Below are 27,424 nucleotides of genomic sequence, written 5' to 3' on the forward strand. Positions count from 1 at the left end.
GGTCATCAGAATGATCACACATCTCTTTCTTAAAAATCATAGTATCATAGCATTGCATATTCCTCTCATTATAGCACCTACCTTTCTCTTTGGTAGTTTTGTCTGTTTCCCACCACCATCTTTCCTAACCCCTTACAAGAACATTTTTTTTTTCAGTCTTGTGTCCTTAGTACCTATTACTTACCACACGGTTGGGATCTAAAGTTGGAATGAATGAATGAAGAGTTACAAAACCAATGAATAAGTCAATATACAAGAAAATGAAACAAGAGAAATACCACTTGGATGCTTTGGGCTGTTATACAAATCTGGACCTTCATATTAGCTGTCCTTTCTCCCTTCTATCTAGAATGCTCTTCTATTTGCCCCCCTTGCTCACCAACTCCTTGTCAGGGTTTCCACTCTTTAACACTCACCTCAAGTATCTGTCTGCTCACCAGTACATGCACACACACATATGCTCACATACATGGGCACATAGACACACACACACACACTGAGGCAACCTTTCCTTTCCTTGCTCTGAAGTCTTTTCTTTATGCTCCTCAGCCTCCTGGGCATACCTTAGTCACAGCATCTAGCACAATTTACTGTAATAGCTTATTGTTAGTTCCTAGTCATTTCCACTTGAAGGACAGGGTCTTCATCTGTATTTGCATGTCCAGCCATCGGCACACTGCCTGGCTGCAGTAGGCACTCAAAAACATTGTGAAATAATGAGTATGTGATTAAGTAAATGGAGAGGGGAAAGTTTGCCTTATAGAAAATTATCTCAGCATAATGTGTTTGATAAGATGTTAATCAGGTACATACACTGTTTCAATTCCTAAAAAGAATAAATTAATATGATTATATATCAAAATTATTGCTGACACAGGAAAATTACAATAGAAAAAGTGCTTTAATCCATGGACAGACCCCAGGTAGAGCTGTCTTCAACATACTTTCCCCTCTTACCCTGATCCTGCTCCAGTAAAAAATGTTTTCTTCTTTCTCAACCTGGAATTACCCCAGATGCCACAGGTGGATCTCCCTGCCAGAAATCACCCAATGATCTCCTCCTCACAAAATGTGTGTGGGCTCCATACTCTCAGAGTCCTGAATTACAACTGCGTAAGCTAAAAAAATGACCTGGTTTGCTGGAAAATGGGTGAGCATGGGTTGAAGTTCCCATTTTGATAGAGATCTTTCTCTAAGGCAATGGGATTTCCTCAAAACCCAGTGGAAAAAGACATTTTGAAACATGGGACCTTTCAGAAATCCTCAACTTGCTCTACGGGGGTGAGCTCCCTCGTGGCACCAGAGACGTGAAAGGGTGAATGTGCCACTTTGGCATGTGGATCATTTTGAGCTGAAGGCCATTAAAACTCAACAGACTCAAGAAAAAAAATTACTACTCCCTTAATGGCCTAAAAGAATTTAGATAGTGGGTCTGGCATAGAAAGAGAGCTTTACAAGAGAGATAAATTTTTATTTGAAAGACTTAATCTGCATGGCAGGGCAAACTTCTAATTGCCAAATATCTGCTTTCTTATCACCTTGAGAATTATCCTCCTCCCCTTTGGAGCTCTACTCCTATATCTCATTTCTTAGCTTAGGATGGTATTTAAGCTTCAATTACTCAACTTGCCCTTGAGTCTCATATCTTTGGGTCTCCTGTACATATGAAATTAATATTTTTCTCTTGTTAATATGTCTTATGTTAATTTAATCATTAGACCAGCTAAGAGAAAAGGAAATACTTTCTACTGCCCACAGAGGTAATGAAGGTTGGTGGTTAGGGCAGGGCTCTGAAGCCAGGCTGTCCAAGCTTGAATCCGCTCTTCAGCCATCTGACCTTAGGCAACCTGCTGGTATCCAAGTTTTCTCACTGTAACTGAAATGAAACACCTACCTCTAGAAATTGGGGGGCAGGTGAAATGGGTTAATATAAGTCAAGTACTCAGAAAAGTGCCTAATATTTAGTAAGCCATTAATAATTGTCTACTATTAATATTACCATTTTACTGTCACTAGAACTGGTTCTGAAAGAACCTGAAGAGAGAAATTCTCTAAGACAGGGAGGATAGAGGAGAGAGTGAACTTACTGATTTGGTTGTTCAGCTTGAATGCAATGTCTAGCTGCAGGATAAACAGCATGAATTGGAACCAAGGACTCATCTCCATGGCAGGGAGGGGAATGTGGACAGAAAACACAATTTCATTGGCTTCTATTTGTCTTGTAATGGCTTCCTCGATGTCTCGGATTTTGTCGCACTGGTTGGGCCCCCAAGGCATTAGCCATTTTGTCTTGTGATGGTTTTTACGAACATCCACACATTTCACTGACATGTAGGACACTGCTGTTGTGGGACCTGGAGCTGAAAAGAAAATGTTTTTGTTTTAGAAAAATCAACAACTGAAGGCTCATTTCTGGCTAACATGCTTTCCACTACTGTTTTCTCGCATTTTTTTTGTACTGACTTCTATAACTTGGGATCAACTCTGCGAGAAGATCCTTCAGTGACCTCCATAGGTGTCATAAATCATCCCCAGGAGCCTTCCCATTGTGTCATCAATCCCTGATAGTTATTGAAAGAATATATCTGTAAACCTGTTTGGTTCAATTACCTCCTCACTCCAAAATGAAGTGTCACAAAAACCTACGTTTCCACTTGCCTGTGAACTTGGAGGGCTCTTGTGCCTCACAGAGCAGTATTTGAAATCAAAAGACCTGGATCTGGAGCCTGGTTAAATAACCTACCCTCAGTTAATCTTGGGTAAGTAGGTAAATCTATAATAGCTTCAGGATTCTCATCTGAGAAAAAAGATAGTTGGTTTCTAAGATTCAACCAATATAGATGGTTCCTAACATTCTTAACTCTAAATTTTACAATATTGCTTTTGATTGAGAAAAGCACTATGTTAACCTCAGGTTCCCACTTGGAGTGATGCGTATCAGAGGTGGGAACTCAAACATCGACTGATTCTTCAAAAGTGCACTAAAATGTAACCCACTCATTTCAAAAGAAAACATCACATTTGAGCTACATAACATTGAAAAACACTATTTTGAGACTATAAAATGATTATGATTATAATAGAAATTCTGCAAAATATAGAAATTATAAAGTTTAAGACAACATTTACCCAAAATCCCACTAAAGGGAAGTAACTACTATTGGAAAATATGAAAACACTATCTGTCTTTTCTATGAGGGTATAATTAGATGAAAATTTATATATGAATTAATTGTATGACCTTAAAAATACATACTAATATTAACGCATATTTTTATAAAACAGGATAATACCATACATAGTTTTGTAGCTTTTTCTCTCTATTCACTTAGAGGAGCTCTGTGGGAAATAACATAAGCTCTGGAGCCAACTTGCCTGATGTCAAATCCTGGCTCTCTCATCTCTCATTGTGTCACCACTAATTCCCACGAGGGAGGTTTGGGTGAATTACTAAACCTATTTGTGTATTATTAGTTTTACCATCTCCTAAATGGCAATAATGATAGCACCCACCTCTCTGAGTCATTGTACACATTAAACAGGTAAAAAGTACTCAGAACAGTGCTTGAGCACATTAAAAGTATAAAATGAATATTAACTATTATGTTGTAACTCTTTTCTACATAATTAAAATTTTTAACTAGCAGTTACAAAATAATCACATGATACACCAAATTTAATTTACCTACATACCCTATAAATAAGAAGTTTTTTGCCTAATATTTTTTGTTTGTAATTTATCTTGACTTTTCCATCTGCTCTCTAAATTTGTTTATAGCATATTTTAATATAGAGAATATTAAAATTTTATATAAAAGCTCTTTTCATTTTTTTCCCATGCTCTTGTCCTTAGAGAGACTTTCTTTATCTCCAAATTCAATAAAAATGCACCTTTAGTAACTTCTAGTTATTTTTAACAAATCATTTTTTAAATATTTAAAGATGATCCTTTTGGAATTTGTTTTGATATAAGAGATAAGATAAAGTTCTAGTTTTTTATTTTTTAAAAATATGTAAATTATTCTCTATTGAATAGACTCTCTTATTGATTTATGACATGACCTTCATCTTATATAAAAGAGATGTTTCTGGACAATCTGATCTGTTTCATATACCAGATTCAGTTCATGGCCCAACATCACATTGTTTTGAATTCTGTATATTGATGGTGTGTATCAATACCTGATGGATTGAATCTCCTCTCCCCAATCCATTTCAGATTTATAACCTATTGCTGGGGCTTAGAGTGAAGTTATATTAAATGTATAAATTAATGTGACCAGCATTAGCACCCTTTCTCAACATTTGATGTTTCCATGCAAGAACAGTGATTGCTTCTTCATTAACTGGAGTTCGTTTTTATATCTCTCAAAAATTTTCATAGTTTTCTTCATCGTTTCAGCTAGTATAATATGTTTTTGAAATCAATTTATAAAAAGTAGTGAAAGAAAAGCATTACAAATTATGTTTTATGTGTCTGGTTTAAATATGTTTAATTCTGTAAATATACTTGGTATATCATACACTTGGTATATTATGCTTATAGAACTTCTAAAGCAAAAATCATCTCTTATTTAATAGCAATCAGATAACAACTAGAGAAATATGTAAAAACAAGAGGAAAGTCACATAGGAGGCAAAATTGTGTATTATTAATATTTACTTCTAATGCTCAGATGTGCATTTCTTTCTATCCCTAAATAACTATCCTAAATTTCAAGTAGTAAAATGTTATATTTGCATAAAGTTATAAAAATGTCTAATAAAATGTACCCAAAAACACAGTACTACTAAACTCTAGCCAAAAGTTCTTCAGTGTAGAATCCTGAACACATGACATGAAATCAGCATTAATCAATGCCAGGGAAGATTTTCTCTAAAATTTAAAACTGTAGCCCAAAGACATTTTACACCTAATTCATTTAAAATCAGACATCTGGCTTACTATTAGAAAGATGAAAACCAAACTTTGGTTATCCTGACTCAGCTAACTAGCCCACTGACATTAAAAAGACCAAATGGCACATTTAACTGAATTGTGTTTAATGTGGTTGGAGAAATAAACAGGGAGGCGAAAGTCATGAATTCTATTTTTGGCTAACATGCTCAAACTGACTATTTGCGGCAAAAAATAGTTACTACATTTTAAAACTTCTATTCTTCCAAAATGAACCTAACCTTTTTTTCATTTTTTTTTCCTTTTGAAAAACAAGTCTCTCCCTCCTTAGACCAAAATGAAAAATGACTAGCTGAGTTCCTCAGCTAAGCTCTGAAACCACATTCCAAACTTAATAACAGAGGAGCTGAACACTTTACGGGCACAAAGGCTGCATTTTTAATGGACACAGTGAACGGCTGCCTTTGTAGCGGCCTGAATTATTTTCATTCTTTCATTAGTCTAGTGTTCCTTGCATAAAGAAAAAAATTTCAAGAATACTAATATTTTCATAAAGATCGTGGCAATGAACTTGGAGAAATTTCAAATGCATCTCAAGCCGTACTATGAGAACCACAAATATTTCCTCCATGTGAATAAATTCGTCCTCTAGACTCAAAAACCTTTGCATAACTTAAAAACCTGAAGACAATTCAGTATTTTCAACCCTGCCAGTAGTGCTCAAAAGGCCAAAATAGTGGTATTGTTGCAGAAAGTAAACAGCGATTCTGAGAGTCAAACACGACAGTAAATGTTCCTCCAGTGATGTATTTACAGCTCCAGACAACTTCCAGCTCCTGTTAAAAGTGAATTCAAGGTGTTGAAAGCCGATGAAAGTAAACTAAAGAATAAAGCTTATCGCTGATAGCTGGTTGCCTGTGGGAGTTGTTTTCATTCGATTGCAGACAAAATTATGATGATATGTATCACAAAACAGTGTCTAAAATCAAAAGAGGTTGGATTTCTGTCATTAAACTGTTTAAAAGCGAGAGGGGTTTAATTGTAAGAGAACAGAATTAAGTGGAAGAAGTTGCCATTATTTGCAACCTTTGAGAAAGCTGTAGTCAACTAACAGGTATATGAAATGAAGCCCTTACTTAGAAACCAGTGTGGTTCTAGGGATTAATAGACTTTGTGTATTTAAAAAAGGGACTGGATGGATTCAGGTCAACAAACTGAGTCATGTTTGCTCAGGTGAAATCTAAAAATAACCACTCCTCAGTATTCCTAGGATAGTAATGCAATATCACCCAGCTGCTTCAGCATACTTTATAAACATCCCCTCCTCTATTCATCAGCAGCATTTAGTCGAAAGGAAAAAAAAAAGTGGGCCAAAAGCTACCTCTATATCAATACAATTTAGTACACAGAGCAATCTGGCAAAAAAATGAGTATGCTCAGGCAGTGTGGATGCGTTAACGTGGGGCAGGGGTAGTTTAAGGCAGCATTTAGAGTATGCCCAGAAGTCATTAACACCACAAGATAATGTCATTGAAAACTTTGGCCTGTTTTCAGTTCAGTTCTCTTTACTATAGCAAATGTAGGCCATATTTTTCTTTCCTTATCTACATTTCCACACAGGAGTTTTGGCCTCCACCTCTCCACTATAATAAGAGAATTATGAAATGTGATACTACATGACAGTTAATTTCAAAATGATATGAAATCATTAAGACTTCTAATGCAAGGTTTTGAAAAACGACACAAATACAACTTGAAGGCTCTTTGAAAAGTCAGTGGCCCCTCCATTAAGAACATTACTAAGGTTCATACGACATTTACCAAATATGTCTTAAGGGGCTGTTAGGGGCTGAAGTGAACCTAGCAGACACCAGCCACATCGAATGTGCAAACAAGGGAAAAACAGGCAAAAAAAAATTACAGGGAAAAGTAATTATAATTGTGATGAATGCTAAATTTAACCTGACATTACATGAGAGAGGGCAACAGTCAGATATTTGGGAGGCTGATAAAATGAATTCTCTAGAATGAGGCAAAAATTCCATTCATCATTACAATGTAACCTGGAATAAAAGTTTAAGTGAGCAATGACTAAAGCCGTACTTCTTTTAGGAGAATATTCATTGACTCCAGTCAGCTTCCTGTTATGACATCTCAAATGGCTGTACAGTTTACAAATTACTATCTAGCTAACCACTACCACTATCATGCTCAAAGTTGAGTCAACATCAAATCATTAGCCCCCACTCCCACCAGAACTGTAATTAAAGAGTTGGAGAGAGATGCAAGAGTTGGTTGCCTCCTAGAAAAGTTAAAATTAACACAACATGTTGACATGACACATGGTCTCCATTTATGCCAACACAGACTATTTATTTCTTTGCTTTATTCAAGTGAAAAATTCCTTTAGCAATTATCTAGGAGTATTATTATTATGTGAGTGCTGTGCTAACTAAAGATAGAGACAATGACAGTCCCAGACCCCTGGGTTGCTCACAGTCTAGTGCAGGAGGCTGAGAAGTTGGCAGAGAAATACATCCTGATTGAAATGTGCTCCGACAGAGGTTTGTACAGCATGCATCCCTTGGAAAGAGGGCTGGGGTGGGGTAAGGGGGCTGCTTGCAGAAAGCTTGGATTTAGCCTTGAAAGACAGCAAGCAGGTGTTTTTTTAGCCAGGGGGAAAAGAGCAACAGCCAAAAGGGAAAGGTTCTGAAGAAGATATGCTTGGTCATAGGACTTCTAGAAAATCACAGAATGTTCTAGAGATGTCTGTGAGTATTAAACATTTTACAAGATCATTGAATAGATGAAAATGCAGCCCCTCCCCAGCTCCGATTCAGCTCTTTGCTTTCTCTAATCAGTGGGATAGTTCTACTGCGCACCCTTGGCTTCTGCTCCCAACAGTCTCTGCTCCAGTCTATACAGCAACATGAAGAAGAAATGATAAACAGTCCTACCAATAACAAAAATTTTTATTTGGAGGATCTTTCCTTCTAAGACACTCATCCCTGTCCTGTAGGTTTCCACAGGGCTGGCCATGAGCACTGCTGGAAGACAGAGAGGCGAGAGAGTAGAGTGGGAAAGGAAGGGGAAGCCCCACCTCTTATTCTGGGCCTCCAAAGAGGCTTTGAAGACTAGATTATCAGATAATAACCTTCACCTAAATGACAGGAAGAATGTCTGACTTGCAACAAAAATGATATTTAAAGATTAATCTGCTCTGGGCTATAAGGGGAAGGAATGTGGAGAACAGACCAGTTAAAAGGACAATGCATGTTTATAAGCATTAATAATCATCCTGAGAATTGCTAGCAGATACTTTTTTTGCTACTGACTCCAGAAGGAGGTTGATTTAACTCTTAAACCCTAGTCTCAGTTAAAAAGCTGCAGTCATAGTCTCTGGACCTGTAAAAACCATAAATGCTTAATTTACTAATCTGTTTTTAATAATTTCATTTATTTATTCTCTACTTTGTTCCCTAAAGGATTTGGGGTTACTAGAAAGTGAATAGTAATGTTTATTTTTAAAAAGAATTGAGGCTGATTCTCAAAGACAGAACTAATGTTTGGGGCCTAAGAAGCACTTGGCCTACATGTATATCTACAAAAGCAGTGAACAGAAGCAATAGTTGGGTAACATAAGCCCCCATAACTTTCACCTGAATGATAAAGCTAAGTGACGCAATACTCATTTCACTTTGTAGTATAGAGAAAATGTCTATTGCCTGGCTATGGGTGGTATTCATAGGACGATATACAGTGATTCTATCTCATCTACAGTGCAAGACTGCCAGTGGATGCCTGAAACTGTGGATAGTACTGAGCCCTGCAATACCGTTTTTTCCTGTACAGGCATTCTTTTTTACTTAAAGGAGGCACTCTACAGTCTCTCTTTGGCATACCCAAATTGCCAGCATCACCACTCATACTTTGGGGCCACCAATTAAGTAAGATAAGGGTTACTGGAGCACAAGTTCTGTGAGATTGAGACAGTTCATCTGGCCACTGAGACTGGCTACTGAGTGGCTGCTGGGCAAGTGGCGTGTATAGTGCAGACACGCTGGACAAAGGAATGATTCACATCCTAGGCAGAATGGAGCAGAGCAGGACCACGTGAGATTTCATCGTGCTGCTCAAAAAAGTACACAATTTAAAACTTATGTATTGTTTCTTTCTGGTTCACTGCAGATAACTAAAAAACCATGGTTAAGGGGGATTACTGTACTCACTTTGGTTCTAAACTTTGCTTATCTGAATGTCTATGCTTGCCTCGATGAGAATTCATATGAAACGTATTAGGCATTTAGGCCCTTGGACAATTCCTAGCTTTGCTTAGGATTTTTTGATGTGCCTCAAGGAGGGGGAGGAGGAAAAGAGGCAAGAGGAACACAGGTGGCAGAAAACAAGGAGAGCAAATGAATTCCTGTTATTTATACAACTAGAATTTTTATTCAAAGGCTCCCCACCCCACCCCACCCCACCAAGCACCATTTAACATAAAAGGATCTTCAGCTAAATTTGGAAATTAGTTTTTAAATGTGTTCAGTTGAGTTCCCTCAGAGAATCTGCCTATCTTTCTCAAGCTCAAAAATCTCTTACTTTAATTCTAGTTAAAAGGAAACACAAAACACGTCAGGTATGCCATTCAATTGCTGTAGCCAGATCACGTTACCTCGTTGAATTGTGGGGCTTTTACTTAACTAGCAATTCCCCCAGCTGATTGTTTACCGTTCCCTCCAGGTTGGCTTCCAAAATGATTTCTTAGTACCTGCCACAGCATGTGTCTAAGTTTTAGGATGTCTCACTGTAACGACCTCTTCAAAAACTTTCAGCTAAGAAAAGTGTAAATACTTGTGTTAAATGGACTGAGTGCTTCAGAATTAACTGACTGGGTCTGGTAATTTCTTTATTGAAATTTCTCTCAAGTTATAATGGTCACACATGCTGCCTCTGCCACCAACTTTGAAGATAAAATTCTCCACTTCAACCATACCAATTAAATCTTACTAGATTACTAAGTGTGATATTATTTCACGATTCAATCTTAATTACTAGAGAACTGAAAGTGGGTCTGCTGGGCCAAGACCCGGAGAAGTGGTTTTCGGAATTGTCCTCGCCGAGCCCAAGAGTTTGTAATGGGGTGCACGAAGTGAAAACTAATTCATTCTTGCCAGCAATTTTCAGTAAGCAGTTAATTATGCTAACATCTGTTCTAGGAAAGCTAAATTTTTAAACAAGGCAGAACATTCCTCTACACTAAAAGTACTAGCACTAAAACACAAACTCACACACACCACATAGCAAAGTTGAATGCAAAATAATTTGTACTGTACACATGAAAGTCAAGCACTTGTTTAAAAATAGTTCCTCACAACATAAACTTATGAATAAATGACATAGACAGTTTGACAGCAAAGTTTCAGAAATTGTAGCAAACACTTGTATAATTCATTCTGACTTTAAAAATATCGAAAAATGTTGTATGTTTACATCTCAGGCCGATCAGGATCTTAATTGCTTGGCATGCAACCTCAATTGTTTTGGAGCCAAAGATGTAACAGCTTTGAAGAATAGAAGAACTACTCTGTATTTGTCAGAATCTGCACGGCAAGCAACCAGCACCACTTGGCTTCCATTACTTGCCTGGCTTGGCTCCCGTGGAATTGAGGAGCATTGGAACCAATAGGAAAAAAAATTAAGAGTGCTTTGGGATGCTGAGCCAAACTCTTACATAGTATTTGCAATGCTGTGGTAAATATGAAATTATTTTAAGCTCAAAAGATTGGTGCCAGTTTTTTTCCTCTTTCAGAAAAAAATAATAAAATGCACATAAAGGGTCCTGCCAGAGACTTAGCACACAAAACCTGCCAACCATTAGCTGTGCTAACTGGGGGAGCAACACTGAATTCTGAATTCAGGTTTAGAAACGGCCCTTAGCCTTCGGTATGCAGGGGCAAAGGGAGGCTAAATTAAGAAGTCTGACAGAAGTACATCAAATCACTTTCTAACCTCTATCCATAAAAAATACCTGCAATTACTATTTCTCCATCACTCCAGAAATAGTCAAAGCAGTAAAAATTAAATACACATGAATTAAACACAAAAGATCTCCATAGAAAAACCAAATGGCTCATCTGTGGATGCTATTGCTCATTGCTCAGCAAACCAGTCGTCTGGGCTGAATTTTTGACTTTCTGCCAGGGCTTCAAAATCAGCCACCTTTCAGCCAAAAGGCTGTGGAGTGCAGCCAAGACCACCTGTGGGAAGTGAGTTACAGCACCTTATAATTTACTACCTGGGCTGTGATCTTTCATAGAGCCAGCATGGAGGGTGAACCACGTCTTGTGAGGGAAACCAGAGCCCTCGAGGAGCCCCCAAAGCTGCCCTGGCAGAGCTGTGGGGGTGGCGGTGACAGAGAGGTGGACGGCTGGCTCTATTTTGCCAGCAAGCCTGACACACTTTTGTCTTAAAATTTTAGGGTTAAGAAAAACTTTTTCTAGAAGAAATAGCAGCTTTGTTCTGAAATATTTGTTCCACTCTATAAATTTCACACATTTGTTATTTGTAATTTATTACTATCAGACATCTACTATTCATAAATTACAGATATCTACTGTTATCAAATTATTAATGTTAATAATAAACACACATACTATGTCAATTGCACATTCCAGTTAACAGAGCAGTTTCATACTCTTGCACCATCTAATCCTCATAGTAAACAGGTGTAGTCGGTATAATGCCCCTCCCCAGCACATGCGGAAGATGGGTGGTTTTTGTCCCACCACTAAGTGGCAGGGGTAGAACTAGAACCCCAGTCTGACTTGATATCCTGCTCCTTCCAATACATTGCAATGCCCTTCAATCGCCCCTTTCTTTATTAGCTCTCTCCAATTACCTGAGAGCTGATGAATGGAGCAGAAGGGTGGATGAGGAATACTGAAGCATGACATAGGGAACTGGCTGAAGCTCCATAGACAAGGCCCTCCCCAGCACTGGGCTAAGCTCCACACAAAAGGAACCGGCAGGATCGCTTCTCTGCAAGACTTACAGCAACAGGGCACCTCTACAGAGCTCCAGAAAGAGAGAAGGTGGAATAACAGGTTCCCCAAAATGCACTGAACTCAGTTGAAGGGAATAGCTACTGTCCCATAATTTACTGGGGTTCGGGTTATAACTTCAAATTCCAGGTTGGCAGCCTGGGATGTGAGCCTAGAGCATAGCTGACCCAGGAACACATGGCACACCTGCTACAGAAGGGGCTGTGCCAGGTCTTGTGGGCAGAATAAGGGCCAAGATTACAAGTGAGAGGTAGGGGAACATCAGAGTAACCTAAGGAAGAATTCACTGACAGATAGGATAGGCAAACAACGACACAATTTGAACTTGGGAAAGGGTGAGCTCTCCATTCATGGAAACATTCAGGAAGTAACTAAAAAAATAAGAGTCTAAACTAAGTAAGTTTTTCTCAGTGGCATCTATTCACACATGTGGGATACTAGGGAATGGAGACCTTCAGGCTCAAAGAAGAGCTTCATGCAGCTTATTGATTAATTTTTCCCCATATTCTGACCCATTTCAGAAAAATAATAAAAGGAACCAGAAGTAAAGGACATTCTGAAGTGCCAAAAATTTAGTGTTAGATAGTGCAAGCTAAAACTAAGGTCAAGCAAAGGCCCATTCTTTATCTGGAATTTCACAACTGCCAGGGGTAATCATAGCCTCTTTCTTGATTTTCAAAGAAAAGCTAGGCCCTTATAATTTCAAATTCTCTAGAATTGGAGGTGAAGGTCATTTGGAGTAGAGGGTAAATTGTAGTTTCAACAGTCACATTCTTAGGAATTATTAGGTTGTTGTTATTTTTTTTGAACACTGAAATAAAATTAAGATCATTATGTAATTATTAAACAGTTTAATATTTTCATCAGCTCTGGATTCTAGCTCAAGTACCACTTCCTTCATTCAGTTTGTTAAATGCCTATAAATGTGCCGGCACCTAAGGCCTCCGCCAGTTTCCCTTGAGTAATGAATTATCCTCACTTCCTCTAATGCCAGCATCACCTAGTCTATGCTTTTATTAGAGCATTCTATTTAATTTGCAAACATAGCTTCTGAAGCCTACAAAATTATAACCTCCTGAGAGGAGAGACCATGTCTTATTCCTCCTTTTGGCACCAAACATAGAGATTTGAACAGACAGATCCTCCAAACCTGAGTTAACTATTTACATTAAAGGGTCTTTATATCATAATAAACAGATTAATGTTAAGTTATGCTTGATTTACTTGTTAGAAAATTAATTCATATCGAACACTATTTAATTATCAAACACTTATTAGGCACCACAGAAAAAATGCCATAGTGAATTTGATCCATGGCCTGCCTACATCAAAGCACAATTAAGGCTAAAACTGGCATGCAGTGAGTTTGGGAGAAAGCCACGGGCCCCGCCTGGAGGCCAACCTCCCCGTGTCACCTGTGCTCAAGTTGAGGCTCACTTCCCTGTCTGATAGTTCTTGCAGATCTGTGTCAACAGATATATAAAATGAAGACTGAGTTTTGAGGATCAAAATGAACTTCTAAACTAGAACACTACCACCCCAATCCACAGGGAGGAAAAAAAAGTAAATTTACACATCAAAAGAATGCGTATGAGACAGATGACAGGCAAGCAAAAACATGGTAATTTCTGAAAAATTTCTCCCAAAGGGTTTATAGCTAATATTAAAATGTGAGAGCATGTTTTGATGACTACATTTTAGCCTATTTCTTGGAAATTAAGGTTCTCAAAGGTAGGATTTCACAATTATTTATCTTATTCTAGCATTGCCCTGAGGGGGTCAGGGCCTGAATGTTAGAAATAAAATACGAGATAAAATGTTTACCTCTTAGCCTTAAATATATATAATTAGTGGCTGCATATTTGAAGACTTTATGACAAAAATCTATACTCTTAACACACAGAAGGAAAAATCTGGCCACTTCATTAACATCTTAAAACAAGTCCCACCAGAGAGAAAAACAGCCTTTTCTAAAGACATCAAATCCTGCTTTTGAGATCAAGTCCACAAGTCAGGCTCAGAGAGAAACCTGGGCAAAGGAACTTTTGGCCACATGTACGAGTATGTGCTAGTTACCCAGAAGTTCTCAATGAGTTTTTCTCTCTGGCTCAATGAATCACATCTGAAATTTCTGTAAGAACTAGTAAAGAAAAGCAATGGAAGACTTCTGGTGTTCAAGGAACTGTGGAGAATAGGGTGGGGATCTAAAGTCTTGAGCTAATGCATGCAGCTTCTGAAAGACGACAGGTAGATGCGATTGTGACTGGAGGGAAATGTTCTTTAGGGAGAATTTGCAGGCCCTGTTGATTCATGTGGGATGGGAGAGAGAGAAGTCAAGAATGTCCCCAAGTTCTCTGCACTGACAGTAGATGGATAGTAGTGTCACTTTCCTGGGAGAGGAATCAAAGCAAAATAGATGATAGGACATATCAGTTAGAATATGTAGAAGCTGGAAGTACATGTCTTGTTAAAAAAACATGTATGAATGACCCATGGACATAGACGACAGGGTGGGGATGGACTGTGGGAGTAGCAGTGGGATGGGATGGAGGAGGGCAAAGGGGGAAAAATTGGGACAACTGTAATAGAATAAACAAGAACAAAAAAGAAAAAGAAGAGTCCAATTTGCATTGAGAGAAGTAGGTTACAGATAAAAGGTCGAATACACGCATGGCTAAAATTTGGAAGAGGAATTAGACTTATTCTAAGTAGTCCCAATGTTGCGAGTTCTAAGGAAGCAATTCTGAGTTCAAGAATATCTAAGGGTCTAAAGTTAACCTGCCCAGTTGAAGACAATGAGCTGCCCACACCTTTATTCCTGCTGGTAACACTGGGTGAGTGCAAAAAATGCAGGGACACCTGAGCACTGGATGTCCCAGCAGCCTGGGTAGAAAGACAGCCTTTAGGGCCTTCTTCATCATTAACCATTCTATGAGCACTCTTGCAGGGGTGTCCAACCCACAGTCCATGGGCCTCATGTGGCCCAGGATGGCAACGAATGAAGCCCAACACAAAATCATACATTTACTTAAAACATTAGGAGATTTTTTTGTGATTGCATGTCACACTGTATATAATGTGTGGTCCAAGACAAATCTTCCAGCAAGGCCCAGTGATGCCAAATGGTTGAACACCCCTGGAGAGTTTTAATTCTGGGCCATAAAATCAGTCTGCTATTCCTGAACTACTGCAAAGTTGAGGAGAACCTTGGAGGAATGAATTATTGCAGGAATCAGGCCTGCTGAGTTCTAGTACTGGACGTGCCACCAACCAGGCAAATTATTCCACCAATCTTGGGCCCCAGTTCTCTCAACTGCAAAGGCAGTATTTTAACTGTTAAACATGTCTAACTTAGAAATTATGATTCTACAGGGATGTTATATACTCTATGTTATGGTGAAAAGTCATCCTTTTAACATTAAAAAGTATCTTTAAATTAGGGCTAATGTGTATGCCAAGAATAGAGGCTGCCAAGCCTTGTTCATCTAGGCTCTTTCTCCCCTCATTTTCCTTGTATGTCCATATCTGTTAGAGGAAAAGACCTTAATCATCCCACTCTAGTGTGTAGTGCTGTTAGGAGTCAGAATAGGCTCTGGGTGTTTTCTATCTTCCAGCAACTGGTGAGAGCAAAAAACTGGTCCAAAAAAGAAGGGCAAACAACAGCCAACTGTAAAACTTCATACTGACATATTCAGCATGATGAAATACACCTCCATAACATGCACTATGGGAAAGTAAGTCTAACGCAATCACAAAGAAAATGTTTAGGAATAAAAAAAAAAGGACTCCATTCCAGCTTCCAGCCAATGGCCCATTCACTCACAGTATAATGCAACACAAAGACATTCCAATACAATGAAATAATGTGGAATATGTCCAAACTCTATTTTTCAGGATAGTAGAAATAAGCTCAACAGAGCTGTCTATTACTATTCCGAAGAAATGGAAGTTGTGGCATACACTGCCCTAAAAATAAAATCATTGACAAAATTGGTTAATCAATTCATAACATTCATTCAGATTTTCACGTAAACTGCTGGGTTCTTAGTATATTTCAAATTTTACCCAGACTACACTCTATAAAAAATAATATTGCAGAAAACAACTACAGTGCAGCTTTCACAGGAAGGCTTCTTGATGTGGCTGTAGATATTTAAAAAAAAACAAAATAAGAAAAGTTAAAAGTGAGTGCTCTATACTCAGAAATACTTGGGTCAGGTCCCAGCTCTGTTACTTATTAGCAGGTTAGCTGGGCAATTTATGTAGCCTTATGAAGTGACAGTTTCCTCTTTGCAAAATTTTACTGAGTGCCCATCTCACCGGTTGGTTGTGTAGATAAAATAATTAACACAAAGAGCCTGCTACATCACTTTGCACATAGTGAGGCCTGAATAAATGTCAAGCATTGATAACAACAATGCTGCCAGCAAATATAGTAGAATAATCTGGAGGGAGATGGGGACATTATCCCTGTTCTCTATCCTGTCTTCTTCCCCCTAAGGATGTGTTAATCCCAAGGTACTAGAGGGTCTGGATCTTGAGTCATTAAAACCAGGGGTTCTCCTTGTCTTTCAATGAACAGCCCCAATAATCAGAGATGATTCTCTAAAAATTTAAACTTGGGAGTTAGAGCAGTGGAGGCATTAGGAGCAGACATGGGAACTCGATGGCTTCGGGGAGCCAGGCCTCTGATATACAAAACACTTTTGGGTTCTTCAGTGATGAGGACACACACCCCACCCCCCAAAAAACACAGGATGCTGTTTCCAAGGTTAACAAGTAAGAAGCCTGGGGAGCTTTGTGCTGGTGAATGGAACAGGCATCACTGCTGCAGCTGCACCTCAGGTTCCAGCCTTGAGAGCCTTGAAGGGATTAACTAACTCAGGCCTCACTGATGCTGCCACTGATTTTGTACTTCTAGAAGATGAGGGCTGTAAGACATTTCGGAAATGTCTCCATGAAGACCAGAATTTTGCTCATGTCACCTAGGAGCTCATTCAGACACTCTCTACTTGTTTTACTGATGTTCCAGGGGTGTCCAACGTGCAGCCCACAGGCTGCATGTGGCCCAGGATGGCTATGAATGCAGCCCAACACAAAACTGCAAATTTACTTAAAACATTATGAGATTTTTTTTTTTTTGTGATTACATGTCTCAATGTTATGTAATCACAAAATCACAATGGCCCAAGACAACTTTTTCTGGTGTGGCCCAGAGATGCTAAAAGGTTGGAAACCCCTGGATGTGTTTTAAGGACTGCTTATGCACAGTATCGGATGGCTTGCAGTCAAAGATCAAAGACTCTGGAAAGAACCCACTTCAGTCAGTTCTCCATCTGATAGAAAATGGAGCCCTTTTAACAATCTCCTAGAACTGTATGCAGCAGATCAGAAAAAACAACCTGAATCCCTTGACCTTTCTGATGCAGAAAAGGTCATTGAGTGGGCTTGAGAGAAACAGAAGCTGAGCATGTTACATACCCATGGAGTCTATACCAACCTTAGGGATACTGTCCTTCACCCAGCTGTGTATTGGAATGTGCTCAGGAACACTCAAGATACGGAGAGATTCAGAAACTCTATGAAAACAAGTTGTTACTTTTCCAGGGATCTGGCTGGAATATTCTTGACACCACTTTCCAAGCTCCTTTTCTGGAGGCTGTCAGGCATATATCTGACACACATTTCATGCCGGCTCAAGCCAAAGATGAAGTTCAGTTCAGTAAGTGTCGAGAAGACACAGGGCACAAAGAGATTTTAGTTGTCCCTTATGGAGATGAACATGCAGGTCTTGCAGAATATTTAAAGAGACTGACCTGTGAGATGTCTGGGAGGGGTAGAGAAGTCGGGATGGTGAGACGAGGTCAACTACATGGTTCCCCTGCAGCCCAGTGAAATGAGGCCACAGTACATGAGAGCGCTACGGGAGTCACCGCCATCAGACCAAGGGGCAGGGTCCTCCTGGGGACAGTGTTTACTTTGTGCCTCCAGCCAGTTCTTGGTCTTTTGTTTGTTTGGTTCTTGGTCTTATGCGGTCTGTTTCAGTTTGAGAACACCCAAGTGACAAGGGGACCCAGAGGCAGCTCCCCGGCCCACCTCTAAGCTGGATGCGCTGCTTGAGTCTATGAAGCAGATCAGTGTGATATCCACTGAGTGAGGCTGCAGTTCTGTGTGAAGGACTTGGGGTACAGATGCCATGGAATCACCATGGCCCTTGGTTCAGTTTTGTGCTCTATACTTGGTTTTTCAATGAAGCTTAATGATTGTTTTTCACAACAAGATTTGAAGCTCTAATTTTCTTGATCTTTTACATACCTGAGCTCTATCAAAAGCTTGTTCATTTACTTCCCAAGGCCCTGGTTCTACTTTTAGTCACTTTGGAAAACAAACCTACAATGTACTACCAAGCCTAATTTTGGGAACTCAATTTAAATTTTAAAGGATCTCTTCCACCCTGGTTGGTGTGGCTCAGTGCATTGAGCACCAGCCTTCGAACTGAAAGGTGGCTAGTTGATTTCTAGTGAGGGCTCATGCCTGGGCTGCAGGCTGGGACCCTGGTTGGTGGCACGCAAGAGGCAACCAATCTATATTTCTCTTGCACATAGATGTTTCTATTTCTTCCCCTCTCTTTAAAAAGTAAGTAAACATAAATAAAATCTTTTTTTAAAAAAAATATCTGTTCCTTCACCTGGATGAGGGGTTATCTCATTCTCAGGAGAGCCATTCTACTGGATTCCTCGGAGCATTGACGATTCCTGCATTGACGATTCCTTCTTACAATAAACCCTAGTCAATGTGATGTGGGATTTTTGTTTTAAATCCTATATAAGGTAACTCCAAGACAAAAAAAATAACTTGAACATCTAAGATGTCTTTTCCCTAAAAAATAGCCCAAGGATACCTTAGTCAGCCTGTTGTTTGTTGGAACACAGAATTAGCCCTTGCTTTCTCTTCAGTGAAATGGGACTATAAGATTTTCACAATCATATTTACAAATTATTATAAAATAATTACAGCCCAAAGTATTAACATGGGTCTTCCTTCCTCCTTCCCCTCTTCCCTATAGATAAAGAGAATGCCTGTTCTGTGGTATGCCCTCATCTGCCCCCAGTCCCCCCCCCACAAGGGTTCAATTATTTCTACATGGATTCTTTGAGTTTTCATGATACACAATCAACAGAAAGGGGACAGGTAGAAGAAATGGACTTGACTGGGAGAGGTCAGTCATATCTTTAATAAGGGCAACATAAAAAAGTAAGATAGGTGCGAAAACTTGGAATAAACCTTTGGCAGGGTTTATTTAATTGGCACATGACATTGGGAAGATAGGATTGACAAAGGCACATTAGGATTATGGGGCTAGACCATATGAGGTTAAAGTTACAGCTACACTAGATCATCATCTAATTCTAAAATTTTATTCAAAGCCTAGGCTCCTCACAATCAGACAACTACACTCACCAATTCCGTCCTAGTACTCTTGGCTGTCCTGCCCCGATCCCTCCATCCCAGGGTTTCTCAACCTCAGCACATTGACATTTTGGGTGGGGTAACTGTTGTTGGGGCTGCCTCATGCACTGTAGGATATTTAGCAGCAGCCCTGGCTTCTACCCAGTAGTTGGTAATGGCATCTTCCCTCCTCCCCCAGGAAGACACGACAACCAAAAATGTTTCCAGACATTGCCAAATATCCTCTGGGGGACAGAACATTTCATAGATAAGAACCCCTACTTTTTCCTAACAACTCAAGCTTAGAAGAAAAATCCCTACCCCACTTAGTCAGCCTGTAGCACTCCCTTTTCAGAGTTTGCAACTACATGGATTCCAAGTTCTCAACAATCCATAACCATTGCAGTTATCTACACACTGGACTGGCTGCATCAGGGTGTCATCTACAAATTGTAAACGACTATAACAGGTATCATTTGTTGGGTATTTGTTATGTGCCAGGCGTTGGGCTAGGGGATTTAACTGGATTGATACCCATTCTTATACAATAGAGAGGGGTAGATAATATTATTGACACTCAGAGATGAGCAAAATGAGGCTCTGAAAATGTAACTAACTCATCCAAAGTCAACAAGTAGTTGAACTGGGGTTTGAAACTACCTCTATTTGAGCTCACTCAGAATCTCTCTTGGCCTTAGGCTATACTATTTCTCCTACTGAGAAAAATCAATGCAGAGATATATGGAAAATGCATTTGGCATGAGATTTATATGAGTTAAAATGGTGAGGCAGTGCATAGACTGTCTTAGAACTCAGGGTTCTCTGAATAAGCTGACCACCAGCAATAACAAGTTGATTTTTGAATTATGAACATTCTATTGAAAATAGGAAAATGGTGGTTTCCTTTAAGTAGAAACAACAAGCCCCTAGCTGGTTGCTATGGTAGCAGAGGTACACTCAATCTTGACTGGGAATACAATCACCAGATAGGGACAGCAGGTATGGTAAGGAGTCTAAACCAGGTAAAGAGTGTTTTTCTACTGGAAAAGAGAAAGTCAAAAAAGAGAAATGATAATTATCTTCAATTTGAAAGGTCACCATTTAACTGAAGGGAAGCACATGATGTAGATTATTCCAAAAGGAAAATCCAGGATTCATGAGTGGAAATTACAATGTGGTAATGGAAGCCAGTTTTCCACTGAGTGATAAGAAATAACATTTAACCATCATAGTGTCTCAACTGGACTGAAAATTTAAACAAGCTGTCTAGATAGCAACTCATCACTAGGATATAGAAAGGTGATGGCAGGATGGCCATCTTTGTTGGAAGACCCCTGTGTGGGTGAGGCTGGACTAGATGAATTCATAGGCCCCTTATTAAACAAGGATCTGCCCTGGCTGATGTGGCTCAGTGGATTGAGTGCTGGCCTGTGAAGCGAACAGTCACTGGTTCGATTCCCAGTCAGGGTACATGCCTGGGTTGTGGGCCAGGTCCCCAGTAGGGGGCGTGTAAGAGGCAACCACACATTGATGTTTCTCTCCCTCTCTTTCTCCCTCCCTTCCCCTTTCTCTAAAAATAAATAAATAAAGTCTTAAAAAAACAAACAAAGGATCTGTTTTTCTACAGAATTGGAAAATTGTGAGATTCCTGCTGAAAACAGACAAATAGAGGGTGGGGAAATCAGGGGTGTCCACTGGTCAGAGAGAAGATACCAGTAGTAGCTCATCACCATAGAAGTAGTAAACACCGATCTTACCTGGGAAGAAAATATCATTTAGGTGACACTAGACATAAAAGGGAAGAACCTTGTGGGGAATTTTTCCCTTCTGTGCTGAATAAATGACTGAGGAATAGGGCACTAGAGGTAAAAAAAAAAAAAAAGAATCAAGCAGCTTTTTCTTCTGTCTTCCAATCTTCCATGGTGTCTTCCAACCTTGAGATGCTGTGATGCCTCTCTTGGACTTTACTGCCACCTCTCACTATTCTGACTTCAAAACTCCGTTTAACTCTTAAAAGAAAACAGACAAACATGCAGCTAGGGAATAGCTAGAGTAATAGCTGATCGGCTCTCTAATAAACATTGATATTGCCTTTGACTTCACTGCCTTTCATTTACCCTTAATTAACAATAATTGTAAAACATCTCACTACTGGATTCAAGGAATGGAGAGAGGACAAGGCTATCCTCAAACTTTCTTCTTAGGAAACCAACCACATTGTAAACTTGTAGGATCTGCCTTGGAAAACAAAATTGTTGCAAAGGCAACTTCTGCTAACACACACAACTTCCCTTGTAAAAGCGAGGTGCTGAAAGCATAACAGATTTTCCAAAAAAGGTGGGGAGCTATATTCACTCATCTTTCCACAATAAATATGAGTAATACTTAAATTTCCCTATCTCTTCTTCTCCAGAGCACTCAAAACACTTACAGTCTCATTATTTTATACAGCACCTTTTAAGTGGATATCAAAGATTATTAACATCCTCCTTTGATTTTTAAGAAACAACTATAGAAAGGTTAAACAATAAGTGGTCCAAGGTTGTTCAGTAAATTGAGATGCTTGAAGTTTTCCATTCATTGCTTATTTTAGGGACTGTGGTACTACGAAGTGATTGAATCCAGTAAACACCTTAGCCTTTTTTTACCTCGACTCCATTTCTCACATACACACATGAAATTTTCATTATCTAAGCACAAATTTACCACCTCGTAGATCTTGGATAAGAGTATCCTACCAGACTAGCACCTAGTCTGCAGGAAGCCTGGTACCTCACCTAACCTGGATTCCCAATCAGAATCAACCCACTCCTTTATCAGGTGAAGTTGGTGGATTCTGTCTGGCTGTGCCTGGGAAAATTTTAACCCCTCGATTAGCTATTAACAATTGGTTTAACTCAGACGAGACAGAGGGCAAAATAATAGTGGTTGAAAAAATGCCTCCGCCATTCTCATTACAAAAGGAAGCATGATGAACGAAGTTCTCTTTGTGTCCTAGCTTCATTCTGACAGCCAAAGAAAGAGCTTTCCACCCCGCTTTTTTGAAGGCTGAGTCTTTTCCGACTTGTCTCATCACCCACACGATCTGTTCATAGCCCAGAGAGACAATCCAGCCAGTCTGTGGAGAGTTCCTAAAACATTTATGGTGTGAAAGCAGACAGGATGAACAGGACCTCATCTTGACAAAGGATGATGGGATGTTCAGCAAGAGTTCACAAAGGGAAATACAGACGGAAGGCCCGGGCTGAATGGAGATTGCCCACAATGTCTAACACAGTGCCTGTCCTTACGGGTGTTTGTAAACCTTCTGGTCAATGTATAGTAGCCACCTTCAGGTTTTGTCCCCTGAACTCCATGGGTTTTAAAACAGACGGTTTTTTAAAGAAAACAAAATTAACAAGTTAAGTCTAAATCGCTGCTTTAAGGAAACTTCAGTCTCTCAAGACATTTAAATATGAAAACAGCAAGGGAGACAGAGATTTGAGTTCCAACTGAAAACACCATGAAAGTTGAGATAAAGCATATAGAACACTTAGCACACTGCTTGGCACGTTACATTCTCAATAAATCTTATCTAATATTTTATCGTATGCTGCTCTGCTTTATTAAAAATATTCTTATAAATGTCCTGCCTATCTACTCAGCTAAAACAGTGCCACCGTGTTTGTCTTGGCTGCATTACAAAAGGTAAGTGCATTTTGTAGGCATATTTAAGCCTACAGTTCTACGGTAGGTGATTGAAGAGGTACTAAAAGCAAACCTAGTCTCATAGCTGGTGTGTGGTGGATGCCCTGAGATCTCAACTTGTTGATTTCAGATCTGGTGCTTTCTTTTCATAACACCACAGAGGAGCAGATTATCGTGTCTTATACCTCTTTATATTCCCCAGAATTTAGCAAAGTACTAAGACATACCTTAATTACCATCTAAACAAACTTCTGAGCTGTGGGTGACCTAAAGACCCTCAGGATTTACCTTAGTGCCTTTAACAAAAAGAAAGGAAATTGGTGGAAAATGCCAGCATATTCAGCTTTGTTTTTATTTGCCAAGGGAAAGCATTACCATGTCCACTTAGCGAATAATAAAGGTAAGAAGAAATGAGAGGAATTGAATGATAAGGAAATGGGGGCAGAACCAGATGTCCTGCTCATGGCTTTTTCTATTAAGCTCATTTTTAATTCAATGCCTTGAATGAGGTGAATCTTGTCTTAGATTATGCATATCAAATTATGCTTCAAATGATCACCCAAAACTTCAAAGGCCTAGGCCAAACTCACTAATTCTTTAAAACAAATCTTTTTATCTGATCTAAAAAAGGCTCAGAACAATTAGTCTGCTTCACCCAACTTTGACCTTAACAACAAACTGTCTCATTTTATCAACCTTATCTCTCCAATCAAATTTAAGTTGCTCAAAGGCAAGATCCACGTGTGCACTCCTTCTGTAGCCCAGGACTAACCCAGTTCAGGAATGGTAGTAATGTGTGCTGGCTCATTCCTCGTTCTGCCTCACAGACTCCTGGATGTCCCAAAGAAACCTCGAGCCATTGCAACATCTATTAAAGACTCCCAACCATCCCAGAAATACTGTTCTGCTTAGGCAGTCATTAAAGTTTCTCCTATGCCTTCAAGAACTTCATTTTAGATGCTGGGACATCCTGTTGCCATCCATCTCACAAATAAATCCAACTCAGCTGGAGGACATGTTGCGATAAACTTCGTTTCAAAGCCAGCAGCCTGGCCTACTTCCAGGAATTGGCACTAATGATCTTCAGCAGCCACTGGGTGCTCCAACAGTGGTACAAAACCCACACACACTCACCACTTCAACCACTGCTCTAGTTCCTAACAAAGGCTGTGGTTCCATAGCTGATTTTATATTTTAACTGTTACAGAAGACCTATTCTATCAAACCTGAGCAAACTCTCCAAATACACCTGCAATATATTAGTAATCTCCATCAGCCTGTCTTTAAACCAAAGACACAGTAACAAGTGCATCAGTCAGATATTTCTGGGTTGCAAGAGAAAGGAAATTATGCTCAAAGTTGCTTGAGCAAAAATTAATCAATCACTTAGTAAGGGGAAGCTGAAAAATATCCAGCAACAGAGCAGTCTTTAGATAGGAGTTATTTTGAAAGATCAAATTATGTCAATAGATCTCACTTCTTTACAGTCACTGAATTCTACCTTATGTTTGATTAGCTTCATTATCAGGCTTCCTTGAAAGGCTTCCAGCAATTCCAGGCTCGTATTATCAGGGTTTAAGTTCAGTAAGAAAAACAGAGGACACTTCTTCCTGGTAGCCTCCACACAAGCCTCAGAATTTACTCTGATTAGACTAACATGTCCACTGCATGCTTAGTCACATGCCCATCATTGGTGTCAGAGGTGAGGATTCTCTTAAACCACATGGACTGGGACAGAGACAAGAGAAATGTCACAGAGGAAACTCAGGGTCTTTCTATCAATAGAATTTGGCTGGACCATCCTCCCAGTAAGTCTTCCCTCTTTCCCTAATCGCTAAGAAGTATACTATAGGGACGGTCAACTTTGAAAGCAGTATACTAAAGGAAGGAAACAACTAGGCAAGTCATGAAAGAATATAAATAGCCAGGAATCATATGAAAATAGGCTTACACTTGCCTTGGCTGGTGTGGCTCATTTAGTTGGAGCATCGTCCCATAACCGAGATTCAATTCCATAACCATAATTGAGGTTCAATTCCATAACCATAATTGAGGTTCAATTCCAGTCAGGGCATATACCTAGGTTGCGGATTCAGTCCATGATCTGGGCCTGTCTGAGTGCATCTGGGAGGCAACCAGTCAATGCTTCTCTCTCTCCCCCTTCCTCTATAAATAAATAAATAAATAAATAAATAAATAAATAAATAAAGTTCTCAGATAGGGATTTAAAAAAATTTTAGATAGTTTCACCCTCACTAGTAAACAAATGTGAATTATAAGAAAAGGAGCCCTAACTGGTGTGGCTCGGTGAGTTGGGCATCACCCCTTAGACTAAAGATCATTGGTTTGATTTCCAGAGAGGGCACATACCTGGGTTGTAGACCAGGTGTCCAGTTGGGGCCTTATAAGACGGATAGATGTTTCTTTCCCTCTCTTTCTCCCTCCCTTACCCTCTCTCTAAAAATAAATAAATAAAATCTTAAAAAGAAAGAAAAGGATATTCTTGACACATTGGCAAAAATTAAAAATAATGCCTTGCATTGGCCCAGATGCAGAGAAATGAACACTTCCAGACTTGATGAATGGGGTATTTGGTGGTTATCACTGATCTGATGGGAAAGTTTGCAATTATTATCCAAATCTTTAAAAATGGGATGCCTTTTGACCTACTCTAAATTTACAGAAGTGAAATTGCTAAGGAAATAATTAACACACTGTATGCGGGAAATGTATTTATACGTTTTACATTGGCTGGTAGTAGAGGGCGTGATAAAAACTATCTGCAAACAATGTGTTAAGGGTATGAATGAGAATTTCATTACAAACAGGGTTTTCCCAGAATGGCTGTTACACAGCTCCCAAACTAGAAATATCACCAATGCCCACCAAGAGGAGATTGGATGTACCAAAATTAAACGACCCATTCTATGTGCCCTCATACCAACACCAAAAATCACCTTTCAATGCATATTTATTGGCATGACTTAAGTAAGGGAGAAGAGCACACTGCAGAAGAGTTAACATTGTGGGTCACCATGCCACAGCACCATTCACTAGCTAGCACTAGTAAATTAGTTTCACTTGCCTCCTCTAGGCTCTCACTGGCTCCTTCCTTCACATTTACCGCGAGGTTCTAAAGACCCAGATTCTGCTCAGGAGAAGATCGAAACATCTGGACACCCTCAGGCTGTTCCTTCAAAGAGATATTCTTTACATATTTAACAACTGTTTGGGAGCAACTGAGTGTTACATGGGGAAGGTGAAAAAAATGGGCCGCAGATGGCATTTTGTTGCCCTAGAAGGTAGCTCAAAAAGTAATGTTTGTTAATATGCAGTGACTTCTGTAGTAAATAATTCTCTATATTTAAAAAAAAGAAGCTTTTTTCCCTATTCTTCATCTGTCATCTTATAGCAATTAATCTTCAAATCCCCAGAGTAATTCCCTCCACAAACAAATCAATTATCTTCTCAGACAAAACTAACCACAAACACAGCTATTCCCCATTTCTGTTTCCATAACTTTAAAATGTGAATATGCCTAGTGGACCACCCTCTCTCAGAGTGTTGTTGGTGATGTTAAATGAGATGATTTATATGAAAGTGATTTGGAGCAGGGTAAAAGCACTACACAAGTATGAGGAATTCATCATCTAGATTTAATATACACTCAAAAAATCATCTGAGAGCCCCTGGCTGTACATAACCTTCGTGTTCTTTTTCTGGAGTCATTTCTGAAAAATCAGATGTTGGTCTGTAAAGTTTCCCTGCAACAAGAGGACAGGCCCTCTCTACTTTCAAATTGGACAAAGAGTGCTTATGGTCTTTCCAACTATTGAGACACAGGTAATTAAATAAGAGGGGGAGGCCAAAAAGATTCCAAAGAGCAGGCAGACATGCCTGGTATAGACTGGAGCTTGAAACGGAAAAGGGCAGCAGCATGAACAAGTACAGGGGTTCATGGTTTTCGTATTCTCCCATTCAAGCCACAGCGATTAAAAATCCTAGAAGATGCAAACTCCTGAAAGTGAGAATTCCTTTAGAATTAGCACACAGTTCTACTAGTAGGAATATTTTATAGCAGTTCAATGATCTTCTGAAAGGAAATCATTGCTTTAAAAAAAAAAGTTGGTTCTTGGTAGGGCTGTGCTTCTATGCTATGGACTCACATTGTGTTTCTTCTACAGTCTCTCATTTTAAAGAATGGTAAAGTTTAAGTAAAACATGGATGGATCAATAATAAGTACATTTAAGTTCCTAAATGCCCTTCTTTTTAAACCCCCATCCCAATTACATCCTTCCCTTGAGGATATTTACAATCCTCTATGACACA

General features: G+C 39.3%; 1 protein-coding gene and 1 pseudogene across 2 annotated transcripts in view; one reads left to right on the plus strand and one right to left on the minus strand.

Annotated features, from left to right (window-relative positions):
• The window catches only part of WLS (Wnt ligand secretion mediator), a 110,922-nt gene that overhangs the window by 67,058 nt on the left and 16,440 nt on the right, over positions 1-27,424 (minus strand). For both annotated transcript variants that reach the window (XM_036026270.1, XM_028511820.2), the window contains exon 2: positions 2,088-2,360. In XM_036026270.1, coding sequence (XP_035882163.1) covers positions 2,088-2,360 — 273 coding nt within the window. The remainder of the gene's footprint in view (positions 1-2,087; positions 2,361-27,424) is intronic.
• Positions 15,098-18,449, plus strand: LOC114496172 (annotated as a pseudogene).

The sequence above is a fragment of the Phyllostomus discolor genome, chromosome 5 (genome assembly GCF_004126475.2).
Source record: "Phyllostomus discolor isolate MPI-MPIP mPhyDis1 chromosome 5, mPhyDis1.pri.v3, whole genome shotgun sequence".
NCBI classification, from domain to species: Eukaryota; Metazoa; Chordata; class Mammalia; order Chiroptera; family Phyllostomidae; genus Phyllostomus; species Phyllostomus discolor.